The sequence below is a fragment of the Leptodactylus fuscus genome, chromosome 7, assembly GCF_031893055.1.
Source record: "Leptodactylus fuscus isolate aLepFus1 chromosome 7, aLepFus1.hap2, whole genome shotgun sequence".
Classification (NCBI taxonomy): Eukaryota; Metazoa; Chordata; class Amphibia; order Anura; family Leptodactylidae; genus Leptodactylus; species Leptodactylus fuscus.
The window spans coordinates 107,273,578-107,293,433 of NC_134271.1; the positions used below are offsets into that span (position 1 = coordinate 107,273,578).

Genomic DNA, 19,856 nt, shown 5'->3' on the forward strand with positions numbered 1-19,856 from the left:
TGTAAAATGCAATTGAAATCAATGGGAGTCTTATTTTAACACGTGTATTTTGCCAAAATACACGCGCGTTTACTCCGTGTGAACGGGCCCTAACTTAGATTTTTGTGGCATTTTTAGAGCCCTTTTGCCCAATTTCTGGTACTTGAAACAAAGTGAAGTCAGATATTCGCCAATAGTAAAAATATGAAATTCTCTATATTTCTCGTGTTTTTGGCCCTGATGCATTAGGTCTGATGTTTTTTAGAACAATTTCTACTCGTAAACTTCGATCTTGTTGTCATATTTTTCATACAAACCAACCATATCACTCTCATTCTCTTTCATTCTTGAACAGCAAATGTATCATTAGATTTATGTAGTGATACAGGGCAGTGCAGCTGTCCCCCTGCAAAACTTAGTAGACCTTCTATGGCATCTATGTCCAGCTTTCTTTAACCCTTGAGCCTACCATGGGCTAAAGTTCATTTAACCATAGTGGTAAAGTGTCAGCCTGCTTGAGAAACAAATAAAAAGCAGCTTAGAAATCAAATAAGCAAATCTAATACTTGTACATTTTATTTGATCTGATGTAGCAGTACTATACTATAATTATTTAATAGCATTTACAATATAAATAGTATTATATACGCATTCAGCAGTAATATTTATATATATAGTTCCCTATCTATGATATGGATGAGGAATTTCAACAGCTTTCATTTAATGTTTAATAATGTTGCTATAAAATATAAATAAAATTAAACAGGATTTGAAGGATTTGTTCTAGGGTTGGGAAATTGTTAAGTTAATGCTCCAGCATCCATGCTGGTCTCAGGTCCAAATGATGTGCCATACATGCACATGACCACTGTGTCTGATCGATCACTGGCCTAAGCAGTCCCCTGTTGTTCATGCTGGTATCCCCACTGTGACATGGATGTACAGCATGCCAACACTGCATCAAAATATCAAAGTATGTTCACACAGTTTTTGGAGCAGATTTTGAGAAATTGGGGATTTAAAGTATTTGTTTTCCTTATTTTCTAATATTTCATGCCGCCCCTGTAAATTTTGCTCACGTCAGATCACTCTTTTTACATATGCAAAAAATATTCGGTGAAGGGCAATGTGTGTCATATGCATTATCTTGTTGAGGTAGTTCGGGAAGGATTGTCTCACTATGCGCTCACTGTCTTACATCCGGTTTTGACGAACTGTCCCATTTCCAAGTAATCTGCCAAATAAAATACACAAAGTATTAAAAAGGCACCGATCACACTCATATTTTTGTTACAGATTTTCATACATGTTCTTGGAGATTTTAGTGCGGATTTTGAGCCATGTTTTTACAAATCTGCACTAGAAAAACAAAATACATTGACATGCTGTGGATTTTAAAATCAGCACTGTAGGTCAATACCTGCATAGAAAAAAATCTACATCAGGTGCTTGAGAAATAGAATTTTTCATTCACTTTGCTAATACAGTGCAGATTTTCCACCTTGAGATTTGTCGGAAACCAACATATAATCCTGATTGTGTGCATGTGCACTAAAATATCTATCTGTATATAAAAAATAGCTATTGTAAATGTTTGTATTTTATATTTCTATTTTTTTACTTCATCTAAATTGTCTTTACTTAAAGGGGATAAAACCAGTCTAAAAATGTATGTAGAGCAGAATAAAATATTCAGCTAATAAATATCCTGACACTTCCGATCTGATGCTTCAAGGGTGTTCTGCTCCTCTCAATTCCTGGTTCATCTTAACACACAGGAAATGCTGCTCGGCCAGTCATCTGCTGACATTGTCACAACGCAGTCAATGATTGGCTGACTGCTCATTTCCTATGCATGACCTGTGGGGGACTTGTAAAGTGTTGGATCAGGAGCAGCGAGGGATGGATGAGGTGAGCAGGATTTATTCTATTATTTTTTTCACCCTTCTCAGTCCTTTTTTTTTTCCCCCATCAGTATGTCTTTGGCTTGTGGGAGGAAACCCACACAAACATAGGGAGAACATACAAACTCCTTGCAGATGTTGTCCTAGGCAGGATTTGAACCCAGGACTCCAGTGCTAAACACTGAGCCACCGTGCTGCCTCTTCTCAGTCTTTAACAGTGGTTTCACAGAGCCATACAACAACAAAATGTAGGGCCCAGCTTCACAAATTCTATTGAGTGGGGCTTATATCATTATAGCATGATCCAGTTTAATGGGACTGCACAGGGTCAAGGTGTCATAGCCATAATACGCCCTTTTGAAAACAACTTCATACAGACATTAAAGGTTAAACCCACTAATGTGTCCATGGACTTACTCTGACTTTTTTTTACAACTCATTTTCTGGGAATAATCTGTAATTTCCACAATCTCACACACAGTAAAAACCTATGTAATAATCCCCAGTCAGTGCCTAAAAGGCATTTAAGATGGGTGAAATGGTCAAGTAACAAAAAGCTAGTTATTACTCTTTGTACAATTATGTGTGTCTGTAGATATATTCTACATTCAACTGGAACCCCTGCAATTGCCATTTATGTAATTTCTTCATATAAAGCATGGTTTGCTATGCTAAAGCTTCTCCATTATAAGAATAGATCATGAGCCACACTGCTCATTTTCTGCCAGAAGATAATGTGTTTTTCCTAGCAACTCAACAGGACATGAAGAAGGTTGATATGGAACATATTACATTTAGCTCTGTAAAGTAAGGCAAGAATTCAAGCTCTTAAAGTATAGTAGAAAAGGACTGTTTACAATTTACAATATCTATCTATCCATCTATCTATCTCTATCGAATATTTAGTAATAAAATATCTAGAAATCAAATATCCATCAATGTATCTAAGTCTTATCAATTATCTATCTTCCTATGTAATACCTACTATTTATGTATCCATGTATCTGGATAAAATCAGACATAGTGGATGCCATGCTGTATCTGCATAGAATCCAACCCTGCCCATCAGCGGCAGCTCAATAGATATTGTATAGTACGTGTTTTACCTGATAAAGCACGACGCCAATACCTATCCCTGCACCTAATATATATCCATGTATCTAATATTTATCTTTCAAATATCTAATCTAATAAATATGAAAAATATTACATCTAACTCTGCAGTGCAAGGAAAAATTGGAGCCATTAGAGTATAGGAGTATACTATAATAAGGAAATGGTGCATGCGTGGTTTACAATATCTATCTATCTATCTATCTATCTATCTATCTATCTATCTATCTATCTATCTATCTAATCTCAATCATTTACAACTAGAAGTTTGCTTGAAATAGTCCCTCATGTAATAGATCAGCAGGATTACCAGCGTTATGCTGGAAATGAAATATTACATCTACCACTGAGCACTATTTTACATTTCATATATAGAATTATCAGTAGTTATAAGAATTAATATTAATTTTGTAAATACATTGCATTACTTATCATGGACTGATCCTCAGCTATAGTCTCTAACACAGCTCCATTTTGTAAAGCTGTAAAGGTCAGTGGGGCTCTATGGTGTATATATGGTGTTGTAGATTTCATCTCTGTATGCCTTAGATTGAATCTGTGCAATAGAACTATGCAGGCTCTATGTACTGAGATCTGCTGGGAGTATGATCCATTACAGTCCAGAGCTGCATACACTAGAGTGGACATCTCCCAGAATTCCTACTGTATTAACCATTGAGCTGACAGGCTGTCTAATAAGGATTTTGTCAATGGTCCCGATTCTTAGTTGGGCTTAGAAAGTAATCTCTTCACATTTTAAAAGCAAAATGAAGTATCGAAACTAAACTAACTTGCTGGACCTCAGCTGCAAGATCTACTATTGTACGGTGCTGACCACCGAGGCAAAAGAAATTGTTGGTTGCAGTGTATTCCTGAGTCCTAGTTAAGAGACAGAACAACCTGCTGTGTCAGTCACACCACTTGTTTCCAGTAGGATTCTTACTTGTCTTACTGGTTCTCAGGTTAGGGCTCCAAAAGCAGCAATTGCTTACAATAAAATTTTGGAACTGTAGCCTAACAGCCGAGCAGGATGGCCAGTGATTTTACTACTTCCACTGATGGACTTATATTCTTGGCTATTGATTTGGCTCCCAGCACGGTTGCTTCCGCTCTGTGTAGGCTGTTGGTACAATAAAGCTACATATGTTTGTCAGGGCCGCGGTCCCAGCAGTGGCCATTAATTAGCAGTACACACCTTCCTTCAGGCTCCAGACTGCTTGCTTGTAAGTGCGGCGCTCGATTTTGGTTGCCTTGTTGTAAGTACGTGGAAGAAACACTTGTTCCTCCTTTGAACGGCCTGAAAGCAATTTCTGCATTCACGCTGCGTGGGTTATTCATCACACCTCCATGGTGCTTGGTTTTCTTGTCTGAAATATAAAAATGTCTATTTAGACAGTAATCAATTTTTTAATAAGCACCTGCCTGTAATTTCCTACAGCTCAACAGTAGAAGAAATGGGAACACACAGATTATATGATACTGTAAGGGCTACAGAGCACATTGAACAGGGGAGCGAACTACAACAGTACTAGATAAGATGGCATATACTAAATATGAGGTCATTTAAACCAGTTTCACACACAGAGGGAAATTTATCAACTCTTTGAAACCAGTAGAGTAGCACTTACAGCAGTCTGTAGTATGGAAATGAGAAGCATAAAACAGTATATATCCTAGTAATGGAGCCAATGAATATCACTTCCCCTTGGTGACCATGCAATTCATTTATTAGGAGTTTATTGGGGAACGACTTGTGTGCTGAACAGTGCACAGCAATAACTTCTTTAATATCTATCTACAGAAGTACAGAATTACCCATTACAATTCTGCGGGTGCCATATTACTGCTCCGTACATTCAATGTATAAGAAGTCTTATGCAGATCAGTGGAAACCATATATAGTTATTTACAGATTTAGATCAATCAAGACTTGGAGAACTATAACCTTAAGACAAAGGCCTCACATTGCGGATACACTGAGTTTTCGCCTACTGTGTAAACGAAACAGAAAAAAAACTGCATTTTACAGTACCAGCAAAGTGAGTGAGATTCTGGCTAATCCCATCCACACATTTTTGAAAAATGTAGAATGTCAATTCTACCTGCGGAAACACAAGCGTTTCCCTATATTAAATAATAAGGGAAGTAAAAACACAGAGAAAAACGCAGCATGCGTTCCTGCTATGTTTTGGTTCTGGAGCATAGATGCAGTTCTCTATGTGGGGCCGTAGCTTAAATGGGTTTTCCAGGCCCCATATAATTTTTTTATGCTGATGACGTACCACATAATAGATCATCAGTTTGTGATCTCTGGGTGTCTGGACCCTGCACTGATCAGCTGAACAACTTTAAAGATCATGGTTCAGTTTAGTTGAAAATGTCTTCTGTTTTTAAGAGCAAGACACTCATATCCATGGTGAAAATAAAATAAGAGTGCATTTTGCTTTAGTAAAAAATATCAATGTATGCTATTGCATTGATGCTAAACATGGAGACTGTGACGCTGGTCATATATGACATTGGCAACATGCAGCACTGCCAAAAATTCTGTGAAATCTAGCGAGCAGATCCCTGCCTAGTTGTTTGCGTGACGCAGACAATTCTACGGCCGCTATTCTTCTAGTACCTGCTGTTCTGAAAGCCTGTGTTTATTCAGCACCCCGGCTGTGTGTATATGAAACACGCTGGCTAGTATTGTGTCTATATAGAGCACTCCATGTCTGTTTTTATGAAGCACCTATAAAAACACATTTTCATTAATCCGCAGCAAGGATGTCTGCTTAATTGCTTGGGGCTGACATCTTTGTCCTTATTTAATTGCCGCTGATTGACATTTTTGTTTCTAAGCATTAAGCATACGTCTAGAAATTAGTCTCTGTGATTTTAATACGCGGTGCTTAAAAGAAAAAGCTATGTTTAGGGTTGCTCAATTATGTCAACAACTCTTGGCAGAAAATAATTTGTGCAGAAATTAGCACTTAAGAGCCACCCAGCTCAGCGCACGCCAGCCAAGGCCTGTAAGTGTGTGGCGGGAATGAAAGGCTGAATTAGTGGCCTGATTATGATTCTCTGTGTTTAACATCCATTAACATATGTGTACTATACAAGCATCTGAATGGGATTTAAAAAGACACAGGGAATGGATTGCAATTTACTTACATTTGTTTGATTCATTTGGAAAGATGTCATCTTGTGCATTATTTAAGTAGAGATCAGGCCCAGGGATGTGGTGGGGGTTCCCTCCTGGTAGGCAAACATTGGTCACGCGTAATGGTGGTGCCTTGCTGAAGATCAGTGTGGACACTGGATGTACCACTTCTATGCCAGGATTCTGACCAGATAATGTCTCCACATGGGAAAGAGAAAACATAACATGGCCATATATAAGCTTCTCACGGTGCTTTATGAAGAATGAGGAGAGCAGTGTATAATATACCTAGGCTGATGGTCATGCAAGTTGCATGACTAGTACCCTAGGCCAGGGGTAGGGAACCTTCAGCTCTCCAGCTATTGCAAAACTACAACTCCCAGCATGCATACTTGCTCTGCTGTTCTTGGAACTCCCATGGAAGTGAATGGAGCCTGTTGGGAGTTGTAGTTTCACAGCAGCTGGAGAACCGAAAGTTCCCTACCCCTGTCCTAGGCGCTGCAACTGCAAGTGCTCAGGAGGTGGTCTGTTAGGGTGAGTTCACACGGAGGAAAGTAGAGCGCAATCTGGCACGTATACACGTGTCAGCAGATTGCGCTCGCAAAAACGTCCCATTCATTTCAATGGGAGTTAGGATCGTATACGCCGTGTTATTTTGCGCCTGCAAAATCACAGCCACAAAATAATGCGGCGTATACGCTCCTAACTTCTATTGAAATCAATGGGATCTTTTATGGCGTACAAACTGACACGCCGTATACGTGCCAGATCACGCTCAACGTTACATCGTGTGAACTTACCCTTAGTGTGCCAGGCCCTGGACCTCTACACAAGGTCCATGTTGGGTGATGGTTTTAGTAGTTTCCTAATTGGGAGGGGGGAGGCTGAAAAGAGCTCAATGCAGAGAGTTCTGTGCACTTGAAATTTTAATTTCTCGGCAATTTAAGCACGTATATCTTGCAATTCTCTTTTTTTTTTTTCTTTTCAAATACCTTTTTATTAAGGTGTTGTGCATTAAATAATAGAGACAGTCATATTACAGGAAGTTATGGCTTATTGAGCTCAATCGATATCAAGTCAATAAAGTATTGAGAACGATATAACTAAATAAGAGAAACAGAGTTTAAAGTTTTAAACATTAATTATAATCTGAGCATCTATCAATGCCTATTATTGCATGTCCTAACACCTTACTGCATGTCATCAGGGTCTCAATTATACAAAGTTTGGGAAGGAAGGTAAAAGAGAACCCATAGTCGTGTTGAGGAGGAGGATTGGTCTGCAGGGGTAGCATTCTGGGGAGATTGGTCCCAAAGGTGTTTCATGGAAGCATTTTCGATGAAGGTAAACCATGGTGCACAAATTGACTTGTGCGTACGATAAAAGTGCAATTACAGGTGAGAACGTTTTTCCATACGTACAACTTGAGCAATCTTCCTAAGTAGATGTGAGACATGAGGTAGACGTTGGAGTAAAGGTGGACGAAGCCTTTAGCTGCGGATAGAAGTTGGAACCAGAGTTGTCTGAGAAATCCTTTAGGAAGTGTGGTCCAGAGGTGTAGAAAGACAATGGAGGGGGAGAGGAGTATTATAATGTTACAAATGTGGTCTAATATATGCTGAAACTGGGACCAGTACTGAGTGATTCCTTCATATTCCCACCAAATATGTAGGAAGGCGCTTAAGGCATCACCAGCATAAGGGAAAAGTTTCTGGGGAGTATTTATGGAACAGTGTTAGTGTTTTGTACTATCTAGTTGTAAACTTATAAGTGGATTTCTGAATATGAATACAGGGGGGGGGGGGTCTGGTCTTACCGGCGGTACCGTGAGTGACCTATTTTGTTAGCCTTTGCGGTGTGTTCGCTTTCCACCCAACGCAGGCCTGAACAGGACCTTACGCAATGTCTCCTCCCTCAGTATGCGTCCTGAAGCTGGGGGGGCGGAGACTTATTGCGCAATAAGAAGTGGGGGAGTCCATGTTTAGAAGCGCGGAGCACTTGTGAAGGCACAGGTGAGCGCTGGCAGGCAGGACAGGAGCGCTGAGTGCTTGTAAAGACAGAAGCGCTGAGCGCTTGTAAAGACAGGAGCGCTCAGCGCTGGTGAAGACAGCGCTTTCCACTTGCTGTGTGGTGGTGACGGTGTCCATGTTGTCCACGGTCATCACCTACTCATGCAAAGCAGGCTCAGAGTATAATAATTGTTCATGTGTGTCCACAATGGGACATAATACTGTGTACTGGGGCCAGTATGGGGACATAATACTGTGTACTGGAGCCAGTATGAGGACATAATACTGTGTACTGGGGCCACTATGGGGACATAATACTGTGTACAGGGGCCAATATGGGGTATTATAGTGTGCGCAGAAATGCGGGAGGGGGAGCGGCGGCGACGGTAGGGGTCAGTTGGTCGAGGTCTTCAGCATCGGTCGAGGGGCCCATGTCAAAAGTTCGTCACAGGGCCCCGCCATTCCTAGCTACACCACTATAACACATCTAGAGTGGCCCAATGCTTAAGGCTGAGGCCCCACATTGCGGAAATACAGCTTTTTTATTGCAGATTTTGCTGCAGTTTTTTGAGCCAAAGCCAAGAATGGCTACAAATGGAGAGGGAAATATAAAGAAAGCTCTTATACTTCTGCCTTCTGCTCAATCCACTCTTCACCTTGGCTCAAAAAACCACAATAAAATCTGCAACAAAAAAAGCTGCATTTCTGCAATGTGGGGCCTCAGCCTTAATGTGGCGTTCAGTCATGCATTTGTCAATCATGCAGCTAGCATGGACGCCCCAGGTGTGTACACACTGCTTTCCCATCCCCTTTATTTTACTGCCAGTTATTTTGAGGGGTTAAAACTAAGGCTGTGTTCACATCTGCCTTGGAGACTCCATCAGGGGTCTCTATTGCAGAATCTTTCAAATAAAATAGCAAAGCATGCTGTTTTACCAGGTAAAATGGTGGAAATGATAATGGACCTGACCTAGCATTGGTGTCCATCATGTGATCAGTTATTGGCTTGCATTCTGTTTTTTTATTCCTATGAAGGCACAGAAAAGCCAACGCAGATGTGAACACAGCCAAACACATGCAGGTTTCTGCTCTATTTTTACAAACTGTCATATTAATTTCTGCTTTATCATATCATGGCATATTTATAGTCCTCAATACGTTCAATCTATCCAGAGAATATTGTAAGCAGCACTGCCCATATTGGCGAATACATTCTGTGCAAATTGCCTTTATGATATTGCTGTGAATGGACATTATGTCTGGTACAATATAAATGCAGAGCAGAGAATACTTCCCCCCTTATATTCAGTGTTTAATAGTCAATATAAAACAGATTTACAAGGAAAGAAAAAGAGATTTTACTTGCTGTTCCAAGAAATGCATCTCTGCCCTTGCTCTCTCCTCAGAGGTCACGGCAATGCCATCTAATATCTGTAGGTTTTGTAGCCGGTGTATTATCAGCTGACGGTGAAACATCTTACGAGAAATCTAGTAAAGCAAATGACACAGATAAAGAATTGCAATACAATACAATGTATTCTGGTATAATGTATTGTTCATTAGGAGGTATTGTACAAGATACAGCAGAGAATGGCTGGCTATACCTATTTATATGTTCCCCATGAGGCAGAAAACACTGGAACTTAGTCAACATCCTTAGATACATAAAAGGGATTTCTGGGATTACAAAAACTTTTGAAAACAACACCAAACCTGACCTTGGGTTGTGTCTGGTATTGCACTCAATTGAGTCAAGCTATGGTGCAATACCAGACAAAACTTGTAGACAAATGTGGTGCTGTTTTTGAAATAAAGTAGCCATTTTTCTCCTGTACAACCTTTTATTGCCAGGTTTATTATTATTATTATGTATTTATTTATTTATTTATTTATTTATTTCTATAGCACCCTTAATTCCATGGTGCTTTATATTTGGGGGTTTACATACAGTACACAAAATATAAAACCAAATATAATACCGACTGGCACAGTGACCGACTGGCACAGTGGGGTAGAGGGCCCTGCTCGCAAGGGCTTACAGTCTATGAGGGAAGGGGGATAGAGACAGAAGGAGAGGGGGAGGCTGTACAGATGGCAGTGCGGTGCTAGTGTTATTGGAGGTTGTAGACCTTCCTGAATAGGTGAGTCTTCAGGGCCTTCTTGAAGCCTGTGATTGTGGGGGTCAGTCTTATGTGTCTTGGTAAGGAGTTCCAGAGTATGGGGGATGCACGAGAGAAATCTTGGGGACGGTTGTGTGAGGAGCGGATGAGAGTAGAGCGGAGTAGGAGGTCATTGGAGGATCTGAGGTTACGTGTGGGCAGGTAGCGGGAGATTAGGTCAGAGATATATGGAGGGGACAGGTTGTGGATGGCTTTGTATGTTAGCGTTAGTAACTTGAACTCAATGAATGGTTTAGCTTGTGCTTGGCTTTATGCAGGGTTTAGAAAGATATTATAAGACTATTAGTAATGGCAAAGAAAATATAACATGTACCTGCATAAATATTAATTCCATAATATCATGTAATTATCAGATAAGCTTTCTTTAGACACCAATGTTTTTATTTAAACACACACATTGGAAATTCAAAATGGTACGTCAGCCCTACGGATCCATGAGTATACACAGGTTAGGTATTACATAAACCTGTAGTGTAACATTCAGATCTGCAGGAAAAACCTCTTATTTAACCACTATCATGAAGGTTGGGACAAGCTCACTTGGTATCTAAAGCTGAGGAACCAGTATGTGCCCCCTTTCTAGATTCCTTCCATGTGCAGGGACTGCTGGTCCAACCCTACATGTACATTAAGCTACTTAAAAATAAAAAATCTATTCCTGTGTTTTATCAGCAATATACTCTGGCAATGTAAAGGGAACCTGTCAGTTTTGACACTGTAATTGCTATAAGACTTCTAGAGAGAGGTTTTGGGACAAGTCCATGTATAAGTGCAGTAATATAAAATATATTTCAACAACTCCTGATAGAAGAGTCAACTGTTTTTTTCTTCGCCAGGTGTCCTGTGGCCTCAGTGCCAAACCCTTCCATCATAGCCAATTGACATCTGTTTGTAAGCAACAACAGATGATGCACAAGGCGCCAGAGACAGCAGTCAAGGTTACATGGAAGGAAATGCTGCCAAGGTCACAGGGCAATTGGTCGGTGAGGAAACACTCAGTGGACACTTCTAAATGAATATTCGTAATAGAGATGAGCGAATACTGTTCGGATCAGCCGATCCGAACAGCACGCTCCATAGAAATGAATGGATGCACCTGGTACTTCAGCTTTGACGGCGGCCGGCCGCTTAACCCCCCCGTGTGCCGGCTACGTCCATTCATTTCTATGCAAGCATGCTGTTCGGATCGGCTGATCCGAACAGTACTCGCTCATCTCTAATTCTTAAGGCACAGAACTTGTTTCAAGTTATTTTTCTCCGCTTTATCATTCTAGCTATACATACAAATTTTCTGAAATGTCTCCCCAACCCCTGATGGCAGGTTTCCTTTAAAGGCACAACAATGGGTTTTGGGATTCTTTTTTTGAACAAATTATGCTCCCTCTCATTGACACCTAAGGTGACTGCTTATTCCGCCTACCCCTCATTTGGGCTTCATCAGAATACTCCATTATCCACAGGAAACTTCTGGATATTAGGGAGCTGCCTATTTTAATATTCTCTAATATATTTATTTTAAGGAGCTTTAAAATAGCTGTTCTCATTGTCTTCATTGCTAGCTGTTCAGCTGCACCCACGCACGAGCCATTGCCAAGCTGCTCAAGGGCACAGGTGAAGAAGAGGAGGTAGGACACATTTTTTTAGGCTGTTTTCACACATTTGATTAATTCAGTACAAATGAATGTGGGGATGCTATTCAGGCCTATGTAGACTATTACAGTTCGGTCCAATTACATAATAGGCACCCACTGAAATCCATGGACTGGTACCGATCCTCTGTATGCAGATGCACACAGATTATTTTGATTATGTCCTACATATAAATTAATGGAAAAAAAAAAGTCATTCTTGAACACATCGTGAATTAAGCAGGTTGTATCCTACAAAAAGGCTGACTCTCTTAGGAGCACCCTATGTCAGCATTTGCAGTGCGCCAAGTGGTCCATAATATAAACTCAAAGGATTCCTGTACACCACAGTACTTAGTGTGGAGTTACATCATATTCTATACATAGGTTTAAATCTTAAATTGTCAAAAGAGATGTTTTATTTTATTAGCTGACCGGGAAACATAAACTATGAACATAAGATATTATATGGCATGTAACTCCTTACAGACACATAACCAACTCAGTCCAGCACAAAAAGCATTAAATGGGTTTTCCAAGACTTTATAATTAAGATAAGACTGCTGGAGGTGAGACACTAGTCTCCCCTACACATCAATGGATGGTATAGTGCTACAGCCTTTGGTTTGTCCATTAGCCACATGGACTTCTGCAGCAATGTCTCATTCAGGTAAATGGGACTAAGGGGGCCCAGAGGCCTGCTACAACGTAAGACATTGGTATTATTCATTGCGCATGGTAAATGAGGATCCCATTACATTTTTTGCATTGGTGCCCAGGAACTTTGAGGTAAGCCTCTGGGTTCTAAACTGCAATACTACACATAGGCACTATGGTAATGTATGGCACTGTGCCCAAGCACCACAGCCCCTTCAATCAAACAATTGGGGGTCCGTAACCACTTTAACCCCTTAGCGACCCTTGACGTAACTGTACGTCATGGGTCGCATGGGGATGTATGGAGCGAGCTCACACGCTGAGCTCGCTCCATACACGGCAGATGCCGGCTGTATAATACAGCCAGGACCTGCCACTAACAGCAGCGGTCGGTGCCCGAGCCGATCGCTGCTGTTAACCCTTTACACACTGCGGTCAAACGTGACCGCAGTGTGTAAACGGCGCCGGCGGCATGGGCGCCGCCATGTTTTGCCGATCGCCGCCCTCCTGAACGTCACAAGAGGGCGGTGATCGGTTGCTATGACAGCCGGAAGCCTATTGAAGGCTTCCAGGCTTGTCTCTGCACAAGATCTATTAGACGATGCCAGAGGCATCGTCTAATAGAAGTGCTGCGATTTTCCTATTCACTGCAATACTGTAGTATTGCAGTGAATAGTATGAGCGATCAGACTCCCTAGGTTTCAAGGTACCTAAGGGGTCTGATCATAAATGTAACAGAAGAAAAAAAAAAGTTTTTAAAAGTATTAAAAAAATAAAAAAAATATAAAAGTTCAAATCACCCCCCTTTCCCTAGATCAGCTATAAAAGTAATTAAAGAACATTAAACATAAACATATTAGGTATCCCTGCGCTCCAAAATGCCTGAACTATTAGAATATTAAAACATTTATCCCGTACTGCGAACGGCGTAGCGGCAAAAAAAATAAAAACAGCCAAAAAGCGTTTTTTTCAACACTTTGCCTCCTATAAAAAATTGAATAAAAAGTGATCAAACCATCGGATCTTTCCCCAAATGGTATCAATAGAAACGTCATCTTGTCCCGCATAAAAAGACACCACAACCAGCTCCATACATGGAAATATGAAAAAGTTACAGGTGTTAGAACATGATGACACAAATTTTTTTTTCTATTTTGCAAAGTTTATCATTTTTTTAAAAGTATCAAAAAATTTCAAATACTATATAAATTTGGTATCACCACGTTTGTACTGACACGTAGAACACAGGTAACATGTCATTTGTACCAAACAGTGAATGCTGTAAAAATTAAACCCATAAGAAAATGGCGCAAATGCATTTTTTCTCCAATTGCGCCTCATTCTGAATTTTTTTCCAGCTTCCCAGTACATTGCACAGCATATTGAATGGTGCCATTACAAAGTACAATTTGTCCCGCAAACAATAAGCTATCATGTGACTCTGTGAACTGAAAAATGAAAAAGTTATGGCTCTTGAAATGTGAGGAGGGAAAAACGAAAATGCGAAACCAAAAAATGGCCTGGTCCTTAAGGGGTTAAGGCTAAGGCCCCACATAGTGAGCTGCAGCAAATAAACACTGCAGAAAAGACCACTGTGGAAACGCATTGCAAATTTTTCCATGGCATTTAGCAATGAAAGCCCACAAGCGTTTTTGAAAACACAGCTTTTCCGCTACTTTTTTTTCTGCAATGTGTGGTTGGGACTAGCCAGAACCTCATCAAATTTGCAGGTACTGTAAAACACAGCATTTTTTTTGCTTTTGGGTTCCCTCCGCAGCCGAAACGCTGCATATTTGCAACATGGGGCCCCCATCTAAGTCTTGATTTGCAATCACACGACCGAGAGAGGGACTCCTAGCAATCCATCTAGTTATCTATGTCCCTGACTCCCAGCAACATACTGGCCCATACTTAGTCAAAACTGGACAGTATTAAGCCAAGGGGCAAGGATTCCTAGCAGAATAGATAACTATGACGCTAGGAGTCGCTCTCCCAGCATACTGTACAGGTCGGTAAATCTGGCCAACACAGGAACCGAGTTTCATGGGTGAAATTAGGTTGTGTAAATGTGGGGATAGAAAACCCCTTTAACTATCCCAAAAATATTAGTAAATGATACTTACTGGGTTTCCAGAGATAGACAGCTCTAGCAGTGTAGGGATTGCCTCCAGTTTTTCTACTTCTGAAATTTCCTGTTTCACAATATAAAATACATTTTTAAAGGACTACAGACTTTATAAAATTTACTATGATTATATGTTCATACACGACATCTTTAGTGTTACTTATTGTACTTGTCACCACAAGACACTGAATATAAGTTCCACAGATATAACACAGTTATCCTGCATACAGGAAACATGATCTCTAGTGTGGGGGGCTAATAATATCTTATGAAAAATTATGTATAGAGGTAGAGGCAGCGATTATTCTATCTGTCCATCTCTCTCCCAGAGAGATGCAGTTTGGATCTTGCCAGACTGGTTATGCAAGACACTATGCACTGTGCTATTTTACAAAGAAACTAATTAAAATGGAGACAGTTTGGCAGGGACTATGGGCATTGTTAGGAAAGGATCAAAGACCAAAGACCCTTCCAAAGATAAAGGGACAAGAGAAGGGTAATTAAGCTAATTGTCTCCAACAAGGATGTCTATTGTCTTTAGAATACCATGAGATAGACATCTAGGATGTGTATTTGAGACATGTGCTGATGGCTGCCATTTTGATTGATACATGCAGCTACCATGAGGTCACTGACTCCATTTTAGAGTAAAACTAGCCTTCAGGGGGGTGTGACCTCTCTCCAGTTTCTTATCCAATAGATATGCATCAGGGCTATTGTTACAAACTTCTCCACCAATAGATGTATGCTAATTATACTAGCCAATCCTGTTCTGTCTATGCCATGTGATATATACTTTGTTCTAGCCACCATTAAACCAGAATCCATTTTGATACACGACCACCATGTGTCTCTGTTGATTCTCCGGGCTAAAGATGGCGGCAGCCGATCTTGGCCTGTTAATTAATTTTCCTTTACAGACAGCATATCTCTGGGGTATTATGATTTCCCCCGACACTAGCAACAGGTCAGCACTAACCACTTCAAAGGAATCTTAAAGGAAAATCAAACAACACAGTCTCCATCACTCTCACATTTTTTGGCAGGACTCTCCAACCACACAGGGCCATTTTTGCCAGTTTTCAAGCCATTCTCTGAAAATGTCCTGCTATTGAGGAACGGAAATGTTGGGTGAAGTCTTTAAAATGTACCCATGGCACTGGTCAGTTTTGCCATTGGTTCTTCACAGCAACAGTTCATGTGACAGCAAGTTGACATACATCTCTGTGATGACTTTTCCTTGTGATATGGTGGTCACCTTAGTAGATGCAGACAGTACTGACCCTCTGTTTGGGAGCCAAAATGCAGCTTCTATAAACTATTCATGGTTTATTACATACAGCATAGCACAGTATTTTATCTATACAGAAGAACAGAGGAATGTTTATGAGAAGTTGCATGAAACTGTTACCTATTGTATAATGTATTAAATTGGTTACATGTAGCTTTAAGACAGCATGTCTTTGCTTACTGGCAGAACACTCTCACTATAAAGGCAAGTAAACCTAACAGACAGATGGCTGAGGATACTTCAGGTGACCAAGTGGCACGTTACCTGAATTTTATTGAATCCAATAAACAATTTCTTCAACTTGATAAGAGGGTGTAGATTGCTGACATCACGGAGCCGGTTTTCTTCCATTCGGAGAGAGACTAGAGAACTCTGCTTGGCAAAGGAAGTCTCAGCGATCATTTTAATACGGTTATGGTCCAGTACAAGTTCCTGAAGATACTGTAAACCTTCAAGGCCTTCCACTTGGCTAATCTCATTTCCTAAAGAGGGAGGTGGGATAGCTTAGTTGTATTCTCAGCAGTTAGGATATCCAATATATTAAGTGAAAATTCATAGTGGTCTATATAGATTAGTGGGGACCCATAGATAAAAGTAAAATTCCTTCTCCATTATAATACCTGGTTTTACCAGACAGAAGGGTCTGCTTATCATTTCCGTTCCAAACCCTAGGTCTCCTGGAAATAGCCGTAATGCGTCTGTATTACATGGACTATAATATGGCTACAAATCTTGTCCCAGCTGCTGGTCATATAACTCTAAATTACAGCATCATATAATTTGGGTCATTTAACAATAAGTTGGGAAGGGATTTCCAATAGTAATATGGTCAGTATAATATGAACATATTGCAGCCATCTGCTAAGGATAGGGCATTGTCTTCCCTGCAGTTTCCCTGGAGAGGGCAGTTCTACAGAAGTCCAAGCCACACAAAAACGCATTGAGCAACCATAGCTAGACCCCTTCTATCCAAGGCCACATAACAAGTGCAGGGGGTGCATCTATAGTAAGCAAATCAGTTAATAAGAATATATTTGCATTGCCATTTATGTAATTCCTTGATAAGGATGGCATGTATAACCAACGATGAGCCTACACTTTACATACATTATCAATGCAAGACCCCTAAGGCATCCACCAGTCAACAGAATAAAGGCATTGTGCTATGTTACCTCAGTACTAGACACAGCACCACTCCAATGCACTGACTCTTTCATTCTGATGATCAGTAGTAGGTAAGGAGGTAGTTCCTCCACTGATCACATATTGATAACCTGTTCTAGAAAAGGCCATCAATGTTAAAGGGAGTCTGTCATTAACTATGGTAATTTTTAACTAAGCATATATTTGCATAGACTATAGAAAGGCTATTTCAGACATACCTTTTATTCATTAATCCCCCAAGCTGTTTTTGAATGAGCCGCTTTTCAGTGGACTAATTTAAAAATGGCCGGTAGGATTAATGAATAAAAGGTATGTCTGGAATAGCCTTTCTAAAGGCTATGCAAATGTATGCTTAGTTAAAAATCACTATAGACTACCTTTAACCCCTGGAAATAGCCTTTCAGCTGTTTATCTTTTAGATTTTCACTTACCTTGCAAGAACAGAGATTTCAAATTCTTCAGTCTGCTGAGCTGCAACTGCGGCAAATTACTGATACCATTGTATCCCAAGTGAAGCACCTCCAAACTCTCCATTATGGGAGACAGAGACTCCCCAAATAATGCATCTCTGTAATTGAAAGAAACACAACCAAATGAGAATCTGATCAGTGTGCCACACAGGAGATGCATGTGATGCAAAAATCTTCTGGTACAAGTCAGAAAGATATGGTTAGAGAGGTATAGAGGTTCAGACTGGCCAGAGATTCTGATTTCAGATCTTTCCAAATATGAATATGCCATAGTTGGCATAACCCTGGAGAATATAAACCTTCACACTAGTTTTTAGTGCTTAGCAGGACATTTGTGCTAGTTACCTATTATTCTTGCCTTGCTGCCCATATCCACTGGAGTTGACCTTTTGGTGAAGTATCTGCCGGCTGGTCAAGTGATTCTGAGACTTCTGCCTTGGCAGGATGGACTCAATGTGGTTGTAGTTAAGATACAAAATCTACAGAAATAGTTTAGACGTGTTTAATGTAAGACGGCTCAGATAACATATTTTAGATCCTAGTCAGGAATAAAGAACATGAGTCAATGATAACACGTGTCCACCCTGCTGATAGCACTGCATATGGCTGATAGTAAAGGAGTAGATGCAATGCATACGTTTTCAGCACCACAATTTAACCCAAGTGTTCATCAAGACAACCTCTTTCCAAATTGAAGCTGAACCGGCTGTCACATGATCTTGCAAGTCCAGCTTCAGAAACACCTTGCAAACAAGCATACATAGATTTATAGTATACAAGCCAGCACTTGTTTCCAGCAGAAATCTGTAATATAAGGGTATGTTCACACAGAGAAATTTGGTCAGGAAAAAAGGAAAATCAGCATCAGAAATTTGAAGAAGATTTTGATGCATGTTTCTCTCTTCACACAGAGTTACGCTCCGCTCATTCTGAACGTAAAACTCGTTCCTAATGAGCGCGTAAAAACCAGATCCCAACTATGGGTGCCGGCATTCGCGCGCTATCCATTGAAATCAATGGGAGGCTTTTTTACCTATTGCTTTCAATGTGATACGCGCGTATGACGCCACCCATAGAAATCAATGGAAGCTGGTTTTTACGTGCTCATTCTGAACGAGTTTTATGTTCAGAATGAGCGGAGCGTAACTCCGTGTGAAGGCTCCCAGAAACCACTCCAAAATCAGCTTAAATCAACTGCTCCAAAATTTCCTCCCATTAATTTCAATAGGAGTTTCAAGTTGAATCCACCCGAAAAATAAGTATGATACTTAATGCAGCATGGAAAACTGAAAAGGACATGTTTCTAATTAAAAACAAAGTTAAAAAAATCAAGACTTTATGTTAATATTTTACTTGGTGATAGGCCGTTTTAAAAACAATGACATTAAATGATGGTATTCACATGCCAGACAGAAAGCATGGTCCATTAAAAAACCAAAGCAGACATGCTCTATCTTTGTTTTAACGGACCCAATTAAAATCAAATAACCTGTTTGTAATGTATGTAAAGCGAATTGATGTCCAAGTTATGTGCAAGTTAAAAACGGATTACTGCGTTGGGTTGCAAAAGAAAGGCCAATGAAATTCATCATTTTTTTTTTATTGGACTAACAGCTATTAAAAAAGCGGATACATAATGGATGACACTTGGCTATCAGTACCGGAATGAAACAGATGCAAAACAGCTGTCAAAAACAGGTTTTCAGGGTGTTTTTCACGGGCATTAAAAGCGCAGTGTCAAGTGAATAAGCCCTTAGAATTATACCCATGGCCAGGGTATTTTTAATAAGCCCCTGCTGCCATGGTAAGCCATTGGCACCTTGCTGTAGCATTCGTGGGTACTCTGTCCCTCTCTGTCACGCTCTTCATAGGCCATTGCTGCAGGAGCTGTCAAACATATCAGTCACAGCCAGGCTTCTGGTATGACTGGTGTGCACAGCTTTCTGAGCCTGCAACATCCCCAATACGTTTTATTATGTGGGAAGAATTAGGATAGTATAGGAAAGGTTTAAAGGGTTGTCCGGTCGATTAATGGTTTCAAAAAGGCCCAGAATGTCAAAAGTTACACCACTCCAATTTTCACCAGTCCTGTTCTGTTGCTTCCTGGGTCTCTGCTGGTCTTTTCTGCTTCCTTCGACACAAGAAATGGCTATTGACTGGTCATTTTCTATGTGTTGATAGGCACCAG

General features: G+C 40.3%; 1 protein-coding gene across 1 annotated transcript in view; it reads right to left on the bottom strand.

The window, feature by feature from the left end:
- Positions 1-1,101: 1,101 nt before the first annotated feature.
- The window catches only part of LRRC9 (leucine rich repeat containing 9), an 88,218-nt gene continuing 69,463 nt past the window's right edge, over positions 1,102-19,856 (bottom strand). The window contains exons 26-33 of the mRNA XM_075282719.1: positions 18,014-18,147; positions 17,630-17,766; positions 16,299-16,516; positions 14,742-14,810; positions 9,516-9,641; positions 6,156-6,342; positions 4,192-4,363; positions 1,102-1,213 (exon numbers count right to left, since the gene is read on the bottom strand). Coding sequence (XP_075138820.1) covers positions 1,174-1,213; positions 4,192-4,363; positions 6,156-6,342; positions 9,516-9,641; positions 14,742-14,810; positions 16,299-16,516; positions 17,630-17,766; positions 18,014-18,147 — 1,083 coding nt within the window. The 3' untranslated portion in view covers positions 1,102-1,173. The remainder of the gene's footprint in view (positions 1,214-4,191; positions 4,364-6,155; positions 6,343-9,515; positions 9,642-14,741; positions 14,811-16,298; positions 16,517-17,629; positions 17,767-18,013; positions 18,148-19,856) is intronic.